The sequence below is a fragment of the Syngnathoides biaculeatus genome, chromosome 5 (assembly GCF_019802595.1).
Source record: "Syngnathoides biaculeatus isolate LvHL_M chromosome 5, ASM1980259v1, whole genome shotgun sequence".
NCBI classification, from domain to species: domain Eukaryota; kingdom Metazoa; phylum Chordata; class Actinopteri; order Syngnathiformes; family Syngnathidae; genus Syngnathoides; species Syngnathoides biaculeatus.
Genome location: NC_084644.1, coordinates 28,615,472 through 28,627,878, shown reverse-complemented (window position 1 = coordinate 28,627,878; position 12,407 = coordinate 28,615,472). Strand labels below are relative to the sequence as shown.

Genomic DNA, 12,407 nt, shown 5'->3' with positions numbered 1-12,407 from the left:
GCTGCGCGGAGCCACCATGCAATCGGAGAAAGTAACAGTTCTCTTCCCTCCACTTTCCAGCTGCACGTGGTGCACTACAACTCCGAGCTCTACCCCAACGTGTCCGCTGCTATGACGCAGAGGGACGGCCTAGCTGTCCTAGGAATTCTCATTGTGGTAAGGCGGAGATGACGCTTAACGTATGTTGATGCAAATATGACGTGAATTGTCTCGGGGATTGTCAAGTTATATGTTCCTCAGACAGGTGAGGAGACCAACCCGGGATTTAACAACATCATCAATTACCTGAGCCGCGTCAGACATGCAAGTATGACCACAGTCTGTACTACTGTATTGTGTTTAGACCACTGACTTGAAACACATGAATCTCAAATAATCCTTCTCCAGTCAAATGAATGGAAATGACATTCATCTATTCCAGCCTCACACAAAAAAAACAGTTTATAATGTCTTTTTTAATAGGGAAAAATAATGACATGACTAAATACAATCTAAATAATTAAAATGCGGCAGCACGGTGGAACAGCTGTAAAGCATTGGCCTCACAGCTCAGGTTCAACCCTGGCCCCGCCTCTGTGGATTTTGCATGTTCTCCCCGTGCCTGTGTGGGTTTTCCCCAGGTAATCTGGTTTCCTCCCACATTCCAAAAACATGCAACATTAATTGGAAACTCAAAATTGCCCCGAGGTGTGATTGTGAGTGCAGCTGTTTGTCTCCATGTGCCCTACGATTGGCTGGCAACCAGTCCAGGGTGTACCCGGCCTGCTGCCCGATGACACCTGGGATAGGCTCCAGAACTCCCGCGACCCTTGTGGGGAGAAGCGGCTAAAAAAATGGATGGATGCATGGATGGATAATTAAAGTGTTTTCAGAGGACGTTTTGCTTCTTCTTCTTCTGGTGTGTGCACCTTGGCCACCTGGGGGCAGTATAAAATAGACATCCAGATGTACATTGAGATGGTCACAGCTGTATGCAAGATGCAGTAATAGTTGTCATATTTCGCAAAGAACAAAGAAAATATGCCTGTAAGAATTATTATATCAACTTACTACATGTGTTGCCACACTTTGTGTGCAAATATTTGAGATTTCCCATCGATGGCATTTTGCATTATAAACTTCTTATGGGAGTGGAAATAAAAATTTTAAAACTTATTTTTAAAGAAATGTTCACTATCTGATAAAGTGCTGCTTATTGTGAAATGAGTGGAGTTCAATGCTTTGTCACAGCTGAACGATGGAGTTTTAAGTGTTTGGTACAGGTCCTGAAAATCCCTAGGATGCCATAAATTGCCATCAAAGCCCTGTCTCAGTAGAAATTTCTGTAAAGAAAATATGTTAAATTGATACATCGCAACTAAATAAAAAACTTTACATGTCTGGGAGGAGCTAAATCCAGCAAGGATTGCGAGTGGAAGTTACTGTATTCTGTCTGTACATGCCCAATTGTAAAGCATTTTTTGCAAACTCAAATCATATGTAAATTTTTTTAAAGGTATGAAGAGTTTCAAAGAATAATTGCTTTGGAATGATAGTTTACATCATATTTACAATTTAAACGTCTAATAGAGGCAGTTCTAAACATTTTTGGTGGGGGTGACTATGAATTTAAAAAATAGCTTTGTTTTTCCTTTTGTCCCTATAGACCAGAAAGTGTTCATACCAGCCTTTGACGTGCAGTCGCTACTTCCCGAGGACCTGGGACGCTATTATCGCTACAATGGCTCCCTGACGACACCACCCTGCTACCAGAGCGTTATCTGGACGCTGTTCCACGAGAGGGTTCAAATCTCCAAGGCTCAGGTGGGGCCGACCCCTGCGTACATCCAAAACTCAAGTTATCTCAACATACTTTTCAAACACACGAGTAAGAATTTTTCAGTTTTCACATGATACAATAGGGCAATCATTGTAAAGCAGTACGCAAACACACTTCCAGCTCATAAATATTATTTTTACTCGCCTACAACGTATTCTCAAATTAATATTTAGCATGAGACACATCATTATATTACAAAACAGGATTAGGGCTAAATTTAAAAAAAGGTGAGGAAAGAAATGTCACATACAGTACTCTGTTTTTGTGATAATCAGGCATGGTGCGGAACTGTGGGTTAGGCGTATTTGACCTGTTTTTCGGAATTTGGTGGATGTCGGCAGCTGGTACATTTAAAAAAAAGAGTTAATTGTCTTACACGGAGACAACTTCAAATGCAGAAGAGCATCTTGCAGAATTGAAGTGATTCTCTTGGCTGGTTTGCCATCACACAATGTTAAGTGTGTACTCTTAATACAGAACGAGCAGGTGAAAACTGCAGGTGACTTAAACATGTCCACAGAAAACATGTACTGGTATTCACATCCCCACAAGTGATCACTTGTGTGATCATCTGTACAACATTTAACCCCGCAATTATTGTGCCGAGTTTTAATGTACATTTTTTTTTTTATAGATTTGTGACATCAAATGTCCAAAGCAAGTTTCAATATGGTACACATCTACAGTACTAGATACTATACATGAAATTCAATACATAAAATCACCAGCCGGCAAAGTAATAGAATACAGAATGTCAGGGTATTGATGACATCATCGCTACGCAAAACAAAACACTGACTTTACTGTTGTAGTGCACCAGGAGGGTCCATCCATCCACCCCTCCATCCATCCATCCTTTTGTTCTCCGCAGCTGCTGAAGATGGAGACCGTATTGTACTCCAGCAAAGCTACCGATCCCGACCGGATGTTGCTGCAGGACAACTACCGCGCCACGCAGCCGCTCAACCACAGGGCCGTCTTTGCCTCCTTCACTGCAGGTGAGAAACGGCAAGGTTGTGTGATTAGCACATATTTCACTCCATATTTAACACCTTGATGTGCAGGAATATCACATTTACATTTTTTTTTTTTGCACGTGAGTCTGAGTTACTTGACTTTAAGTACCTGCCAGTAATGAGTCCTTGTCCAATACGTTGGCAATAGATCAAGTAGAACAACCAAATGATCCGAATTGTCATTTAAAAAAAATATCCGAATAAAAGTATTTCAACGTGATACTTCTGATGTGAAACTAAGATTATTTAAAATAACTCTTTCATATTTGTACATATGAAGTATTTTATTGGCAATATGTACAGTTAAGTATGCACTGTCTGAGCACAACATGAAATACACTAGCACAGCGTCATATATTTCTTGTCGAGGTGGCCCTTACCAAGGAGGAAGCCATTAAATGTTGGTGCAGTTCATTTCACTTCTTGCTTTTAAGACACTGCCGGTAACAAGAAAAAAGAAAAAAAAAATCTGTACGCATTACTGAGATCTCAAGGACAGGAAAATGCATGCTGCATCTTCTTGCAAGATCTCCTTGTGAAAGAGACTATTGTTACGCTCCACTTAGTACTGCTTTGTAATATTTTGCTTGTATTCAACAATACCAGCTGGGAGATGTGGGAATCTTAAAGCCTTCTGAGTGAAGGGTGACAGAAATGGAGAGGAGGGGTTGGAAAAGCGCGGTGTTTGTTTGCGAGCTGATTAGAAAAAAAAAAGAAAAAAGGATTTTGAGAAAGCAAAACACTGACTTCATTGTTGGCCTAGCTGAGAAACAGGAGAGGAAAAAGGGGGACAGGGAGAAAGGAAAGGGGGAGACCGAATTGGAGAAAAAGACAAAAGGAGAAATCATTTGCGTCAAGTGCTCTTTATGGAGAGCGATTGAACTGGAAGGCTTGAAACATCAACCATGCAGTCGAAGGCAGCGAGGCCGCCGCACTCTGATCAGATAAAGCCTGCTATCACCGTGATGAATGTGACGCTGATGATTCATTCTGTTCTTTGTCTGTCGTAGAGTCAGGCAAGGAGCTCACTTCTGGTAAGTCCGACATCACTGCGCTTTGTGGTTTCCTCGCCCTGAGGTTTTGATGACTTGCTGCTCACAGGTGAGGTCACCGCCATCGTGGTAGGCGTAATGTGCGGATGCGTAGGCTTGGCCGTCATCGTCCGCTTCATCATTAAGACCATACGGTAAGACGCGTAGCTAGGTCAGTTCTCGACTCTGGACCTGTCCTGAAAATGGCTGCGCGGCAGTTTGCCGCCGTTTGGGTGCGACTGCTTTAACTCTCCTGTCTCTCGGCAGATTTTTCACTCTCCTCCGCCATGAAACAGTCGCTGTAAACAGGTGGCACTCATCCCTGACAAGGACACAACTAGCGCTTATTAACTGGGTTCTTTGTAACATCCCCTTTTGGAATGATAAAAATCCTTCAGCGTTATTCTCAAATGAGAACAGTTCAACAATCTACTTGGGAAACTACAAATGCCGTATAATCGAGATGAATTGATCCCAGCTTTCCATCATCATGAATGAAATTACGGGTGATTTAGACTACTAACAATTCTATAGCTCTGTCTGACTAATTTTCGGGGATGGTACCTTTTGCTGCACACGGCTCGTGCTTTCGATTGGGGTGAGGTGGGGCTTGCTTTTTTACAGATATATTACATAATTTCATATATTTTTTCAATTATGCTTTTAGGCTAACACTTTTAACAATTTACGGAAACTATTACATGGTATTATTCAAAAAGGTGCATACATATACAGTACATGGTAACAAAAAAAAATGCTAAACCAATTACTCCACTAGCGTAGCATTAGACATGATTACGGATATGATTATGACATCTGCCCATCCATCCATCCATCCATGCATCCATGCATCCATCCATTTTCTTAGCCGCTTATCCTCACAAGAGTCGCGGGAGATTATGACATATCATCACCAAGTCTGACAGTTTAGAGGGTGGAGGGATCGGGGTTGAACAAAAGACATATTATTGTAGGATTAAAATCTTTTTGAAAAAAGTATTACTGTTACTGTACAGTGAAAAAAGCATCTAATATAAGTGTCTTTTCCAACATAAATGGGTTAAAATTTCCAAAATAATATTGTATCTTTAAAATTTGGGTATTAAAATATGACTCTTCGCTTGTTAAACTTTGACTTTATTTATTATTTATAATACTTTATCTTGGGAAAATGTTTTTTTAGAAAGATACAACTTTTTTCTAGAATAAGAAAAATCATTTTTGTCATCATTTTTTGTCTATAAATACAAATTTGTCATCCTAACACGATGCAATTTTTCTGAAATATATATGTATATATATATATATATATATATATATATATATATAATATATATATATATATATATATATATATATTTTATTATTATTCCTTCAGCATTCATAAGCCTAAATTGGAACACTGCTTGAATTCGACTTAATTCTTTTTGGAGGAAGACTTTTCCTTACGTCGAAAACAACAGCGATAACTGAGTAGTCAACAAGGTCTGAGTCATTTATTTATTGATTTATAATTCATGCAAGTGTTATTTCCTCACGGCGTTTATTTAGTGGCCGGACAGCGATGCTCTCCATCCCCACAACAGATGTTTGACCTGTCAAGGCTGCAGCACGAGGAATCTCTCACACTAATGACGGCTGCATTCCATTCAACTAAGCTTCTTTCAGCGCTCTGATCGTGTGCGTTTCCGCGATGTTGTCGTTGACACCTGCGCCAGAAGAAGTAACAGCGTCATGGGCTGTGTGATCCCAAAAAATCCTCACGTAGGCGCTGAAATTCTTTGTGATGGTCGGCCTCCAATAAATAAACTCAGTCAATTTGTAATCTCCTTGGTGGAATTGAACCATGAAAGTGAAAAACAAGGGAAAGTGAGCCTGAGATTAGCGCTGGAGATAATCTGATCCTCTTTGCTCTGCTGCAATAACACCGGCACTCTTGTCCAATACTTATGACTTGCCTTCCTAATTACTACTTTGAATGAAAACCGGCGCTGTGATTCTTTTGTGCGTGCCCCCGCGGTGCTTGTGCAGGATTTAATCAAAATTGCTTCAGAAGCTGATTCTACCTCTCCTCTGTTGTCATCAGCGTCGCCCAAAAATGCCCTTGGACTTAATTGTACTTGTTTTACAACGCCGACTCCTTCTTCAGCCTCAAATGTACTGATAGCCTTTTGGGAACTACTGACAAAATATCACCTTTAATCTCAAACAGTCAGTTATGACTAATTAGACTTTGTACTTTGATCAAATCAATGATTTTTGCACTGTGTTTTCTGTGATCTCCTGACAGTTCTACCTCTAGCTGGGACGTCCTTACCAATAACCGGCCAGCTCCGATGCAAAGGTTGACTAAAACTCTCAAAATGTTTTCCCTTTCAACTCAAATTCTTCTTGTATGATTAGAGATTAGGTTAGATGACTATACTTTGTTTTAACCACACATGCTAATGATGGAACAATACTAGATGTAATCAATGCATGAACACTTGTTGAAATTGGGCGAGGCACAGGACCCAAGGCTCACAGTCCCGTGAACCCCCGCTAGTCACAAGTGAAATGGACCAAGCCTACCTGAGAATAGCCAGAATCCACAAATAAATAATACCTCACCCCCCACCCAACCCAAAAACAGAAGTATTTTAAGTTGTGTTTGGATGCCACAAGATGGCAAACTCCTGACATGGAGCGTAATATAAAACATACACGCAGCATGTACACAATTGGGAGCCCATGTTACATAATCTGTCCATTCATTATCCAAGCCGCTTATCCTCACAAGTGTTACAGGAAAGCAGGAGCCTATCCCAACTGGCTTTGGGCGAAAGGCGGACTACACCCTAAGCTGGTCGCCAGTCAGACGCAGGGCAGATAACACCATCACTGAGCAGGAATCGATCCCACGCTGCCAGCACCAAAGGCAGGCATCTGTACCATTACACTTTAAGTGACTGTTACATAATCAACTAGTTTAATAATTCTACACAAACAATTCACATTAAGTTGATCAATAGAATCAGCAAGGATACTAGCATAAATAACACACCCTTTCAATTTCCAGCACTGGTGTGGAGGAGCCCAAAGTGATGTTTTTTTTTTTTCTACAGTGCCCCCCCCAATCCCTGGTAACCCTCACTAAACCCATCCCTAATCTTTGAATTGTATTATCTCAAATCTAACTAGCTAGAAACCGAATGAGTGCATAACTTGGCTCTTTAGTCTGACCTTGTTTCCACACAAATAACAAAATGACTGAGGGACTTAGCCAACAATAAGTTACCATGTGGGTTATGTCAGGGTCTAAACAGCACATATTACTGTACATGCCCCTGTTTTGTTTATTTTTATTTTTTTTTTTAACATCAGAAATCTTAAAAGTGCTACACTTGTTTTTGCAGGAAGCTGTCACTTCATTTAAGTAGAACGTTCATCCATCTTCACCAGAAAGTTGAAGAGGATTAGTAGGAATCAAGTCGGTTTCTCCAATCGGGAAAACACTCGCATTTAAAATGACTTTCTGTTGCTAGATTCATTTTATACCGTATTTAGTTTTAAACGTTATTTTAAACATTTTCAGTTTAAAAGCACTCTAAGTGCCATCCTTAAACATTTATTTATTTATTTTAAATTACAGTTCCTGATAAGGTCTAGGTGCTCTTGTAGGCCCACTAATGTCTAATCAGAACTCATTTTTCCTCCATTAAATAATATCCATTATGTGACTGTACTAGTATATACAGAATAGTTTCTCAACATTTGTCAGCCTGGGACTGTCCTATTGTTGTCAAGTGGCAAACCACTTTTACAGAAAAACAACAAAGAACATGTGATATTAAAAAATAGCTTTTGAAGACATGTACAGTAAACCCCTAACACAGAGAAAAAACACAAGAAAATTATGCCCCCGCCAAAAACAACGTTTCTCATCACATATGTTAATAGTTTAAACCTTAAATATTCCACTGTGATCCCAAAACATAATTTCAAATGCATATTACAATATTGGCCTTACAAAATGAATGGCTGAGTGATGACTTTGTTTGAAAAGAAGATTCACTGAAGTACACGTGTACATGCAGATGCTCTGTAACTTCCGATAACAACCCAGGCTAAACTTAGCTCTTCCCTTACATACTTCTTCACTCTCTCACGTTACTCTGGAGCCGTATCGCTTCTTGACCCCAATTATTACTTTACCATTAAGAAGGGCTTTGGCGCCATCGTAGTGTTACAGAACTACTACAAAAATTGAGTAGGAGAGATTTTTCAGTGTGTAGCAAAGCATAGGTTGGCAGGAAAAAAATACAAATTGGTATATTTGTTTATAGTGAATCAGAAATAGGTTGTGGTTCACATATATTTTTAAACATTACTACACGTGCTAATGTTCAAAGTGTCTTTTGGGACACCATGTTAAGAATATAAACATAAACAATGGTGCGTACAAACGTGAATCTAGTCGAATTAAATATCACAACTGCACAAGATATGGCCACAAAAGTTCAATTATATTTTGGCCCTCATCACAAAGTAGATAATTCTACCACACTAACAAAACATTGTAGGTTGGTACCATCGTAAATAGTAATAGTAACCTTGATGATGGCATACTACCTATCCCTGAGGCACTCAAAATGGCCCCAGGGTCCACCTTTTGCTCATGACCCTCCAGTTGAGAACCACTGGCATACAGTACAGTACAACTCGATTGTACATACACAGCCTCACTTTGTATTCTTTGTTAAATAGGGACATCTGGTGGCTAACCCTTCGAACTACTCAGGGAGTGACTCTTCTCTGTGATATTTCAGGATGAAAGAGCCCGAGAAAGCAAAAGGGAAACAACAAGAGATGGCTCTCAATTGCACTTCTCAAGCAGAGAAGAGAGAAGAGCGTCCGGCTCCACAAGCCAAGCCGTAGTCGGACACAATCTCACAATGCAACTCACCCATTACGGGGAAGAAGAAAAAAAAAAAGTTTTGTATGGAATTACAGGAAGGAAATAATGTGAAATAATGTACATTGAATGATGATGGCAGACATTTATCGAGTTTGCACGCAAAGCACTTATATACTGGATGTCACTTTGGCTGGCTTTTCGGTCCAATGTGTCGTACGACTGCCAATGTCTGACGTGCACGAATTGCTCGTGTAAAAGACTTTGTACAGTATTTTTTTTCTTTTTGACTCAGCTGTTTTTCACCATATCCATCCTGCCTTCAAGCACACACTGCACTGAATGAAATGTGTTCCACGTATACCCGATGCGTTACTGTATTACTTTGCTCAGGGATTTGAGCATTGAAGCAAAATGGCTCCCCTCGGCTGCAGACCAAGTCTAACGAGGTTAATTCAACATCAGTGAGCAACGTCTGCGGAGATGCAGGATAAGAACCGTCGGCTCGGTCCAGGCGGCTCCTTTAAATAGAAATAAAGTGACTGTATACTGTTACTGCAAGAAAATGACTTCTGGTGCAATATTTCTTCAGTATTTGTCAGTTGGAATTTTTATGTATTTTCAGTACGCGCAACACAATAAATGCTGAAAAGCACTTGATGTGTCATTTGCTTTCATTCAATATTAAAGTTGATTGTGTGTAAAAGGTTAACATTTTGCTTATTTGAGTAACTGTTTCCATCCCATTTGGTTAAGGGCTGCCTCACCAAACTGATTTCTATCCATTTGATCACGTTTATGGCGATCACAAAAAATAAAGAAGTCCTGTAATCCCTTAAAATACAATATTCCCCATTTTAAAGGATCATCAACTGAGACAGGTTGAGGTATGACGAGTCAGGAGCCTAAAAATATGTTATAACTCTACTTTGTTGTCGTTCACAGCATTGTGCATAAGAACCTTTAAGCTCAAATTGAATCCCGTTGGAAAGCATACGAATTGATGAGAGTCTTGTTCCACAGCGACATCATTTGACCTCAACTCTCTAGGCAAGTAATATTTCAACGTTTGAAGTGATTTGACATAAATTTACCTCTGTATGATAGAAGTAAACCGACACAAGTCAACCTCTTATGACTTCGGTGAAGTCCCCCATTTTATTCATTCATTCATTCATTTTATTCAAGTCTTATGACTTCGGTGAAGTCACAAGAGTCTTGCTGGGTATTTATTTACTTGAGGAGTTGTGAGCTTTGTTCAAATATCCATTGCTGAGAATGCACAATATGTACAATTGCACATACTCACACTTGTTTTTCTGGGGGAAGGTGCAGCAATAAAAACAGGTAAGCGACTGAATAGCCTTCCCACATTTAGAACATCGCTTTCCTTCTATCAGAAAGAGTGCTTGGGTAAAAAGAATAAAGAATATCTCAGCATGAGCAGTGTCTATGACTCAAGCTGTGTCCATCCAGCAGAAGCACGCAGATGCCCGAATTACACACACTCCTTTTGTCCTGCTGCCACCCGCGCCCCCCCTCCATACTCCCACCCCAAACCCTTCAGTCCCTTCACTCTCTGGAAAACCCCTTTGCATTTTGTGGTTTTAATTATCGTACTCATTTATTACAAAAGCAGAACAAGTGCAAATAGAGGTTGGACTTGGAACCAATCATCACTTCAGTGTGTCAATACACGCATGTGTTCAGATGATTATCAGCACTTTTATAACCCAACGGGGTCCTTGAGATTGTAGAGGTCAAACGTGTAATGGAAGGAAATAGCAAAGCATAGGAGGAGAGAGGGAAAGCTGAGAAGAAACAAAAGCGCCCTTTCCCATAGTTCACGCATCAGTTTGTTTTTCTGAAAGCTCCTTAGTTCATTAAAAGTGCACGGCTGCTTTTCATTGTCTCGCCAACTCCTTTTCTTCTTGCGTCCTACTGTTCTGACCCCCACCCACCAGCTTGTTTCTCACTCGGCACTCATTCTTTTTTTAATCTTCTCCTTATGCTTTTCCTCGATAATTGTCGTACACTTTTACTTCTTCCTCAGCCCCAGTTGACGGTGTCTGACATATTTATGTCTATGTGTCAACATCACGTGAGGGGTCGGTCGCGTATTTGAGAATCAGACGGTCAGGCGCTGGTCACGTCCATGATGCAGAAGACAAGTACGGGGCAGCTGACTTGTTTTTCGAGATTTTCACGGGGACAATTTTTTTCATCTTAAGTCTTGAACAGGTGGGATGGTGGATCAGATGGTAAAGTGTTGGCCTCACAGTTCTGAGGACCCGGGTTCGATCCCAGCCCCACCTGTGGGGAGTTTGCTTGTTCTCCCCGTGCCTGCGTGGCTTTCCTCCGGGTACTCCGGTTTCCTCCCACAAGCGAAAAATAGCATAATAACACGAATGTCTTTGGTTTTCACGGTGGCATTGAACCACGGCAAATCTCTCGCACTACATCCTGTACAAGTGTTTTCCCCAATTTTACTCAGCCAGGCCTGTAAAAGTCACAAATGTACTTACAGTGGCGATGAGTTCAATTTATTCTGTGACCACACTCGAAACTCAGAACACTCCATCATCTTTGGCTACAGAAATTAATGATTGTACCATACATCTGCTCATGTTCTCAATTACCTGCAATTGAATGGCGACCAGTTCAGGGTGTACCCCGCCTCTCGTTCAAAGGTAGCTGAGATAACCTCCACCATGCCTGGCACCTGACCCTAGCGAGGAGAAGCAGTACAGAAAATGGTTTGGAAACAGAGATACTTATTCTGGAACTAACCACATATTTTTTTTCTTTACACAAATAATAAGATGATGAAATACAAGGAAATAAGAAGTAATTGTATTTTTTGTGTTCAAGTTCAACTATGAGCAACCTTTTCAAAATCTCAGACAACCTAATATATTGCATGGCAAGGTGTTGATTCAAGGTTATATTTGGAAAAATAGGTCACGTTTGAGACTACAGAACGGCAGAAAGGCACATGACCAGAGAGAGACAATCAAAAGCATTGAATTACAAGGAAATGATATGGGGGGGGGGGGAATTGTCGCTTTTACGGCTATTTTTGTCTAATCTGATTGAAGTTTTAATCATGGGAATTTTTAATTTTTAATTACACATTTTCATCCAGAGATTAAAGGGATGTCATGTCAATTAAGTCACAAATTTAGTAACTTTCACGAGATGCCACAAGCTACATACTTGTAATTAACATGCTGCCGTTCACACAGCAGAAGAAAAGCTTTTTTGCTTAAACTAAACAGGCCCAGATTTCGCACTGGGTAACTAAATGGGTACATTGAGATAATCAGTATTTCAATATACAGTAACTCCACTTAGGAGTGGACCAACTTAAGAGTTTTTCAGGATACAGGGCGTCTCTCGGCCGATTCACTGTGTGTGTGGGTGGGGGGTTTGCATCGAGGAATCACTTGACTCATGAGCACTTTATAGATTTTGGCAGTGAACAATGTAACGTAAACGTAACTTTGTCAGACAAAAGTCCACCTCGTTCATACCAATAAAGAATGCAAAACTGCTTAGCTTAGTCAGTGTCAATGTTGCTGTGTTCAAATCTTTTAACAACCGGGTTTGAAAACAAAAGGTGCAGCAATAAGTGTAGAGAGACAATA

The 12,407-nt window shown here is 40.4% G+C and overlaps 1 protein-coding gene across 1 annotated transcript in view; it reads left to right on the top strand.

Annotated features, from left to right (window-relative positions):
• Nucleotides 1-9,386, top strand: part of ca14 (carbonic anhydrase XIV) — a 36,783-nt gene extending 27,397 nt beyond the window's left edge. Inside the window, exons 4-12 of the mRNA XM_061819007.1 lie at nt 61-156; nt 241-307; nt 1,646-1,803; nt 2,691-2,817; nt 3,846-3,869; nt 3,937-4,021; nt 4,134-4,175; nt 6,157-6,210; nt 8,675-9,386. Of these exons, the coding sequence (XP_061674991.1) occupies nt 61-156; nt 241-307; nt 1,646-1,803; nt 2,691-2,817; nt 3,846-3,869; nt 3,937-4,021; nt 4,134-4,175; nt 6,157-6,210; nt 8,675-8,783 (762 nt within the window). The 3' untranslated portion in view covers nt 8,784-9,386. The remainder of the gene's footprint in view (nt 1-60; nt 157-240; nt 308-1,645; nt 1,804-2,690; nt 2,818-3,845; nt 3,870-3,936; nt 4,022-4,133; nt 4,176-6,156; nt 6,211-8,674) is intronic.
• The last annotated feature ends 3,021 nt before the right edge of the window (nt 9,387-12,407 follow it).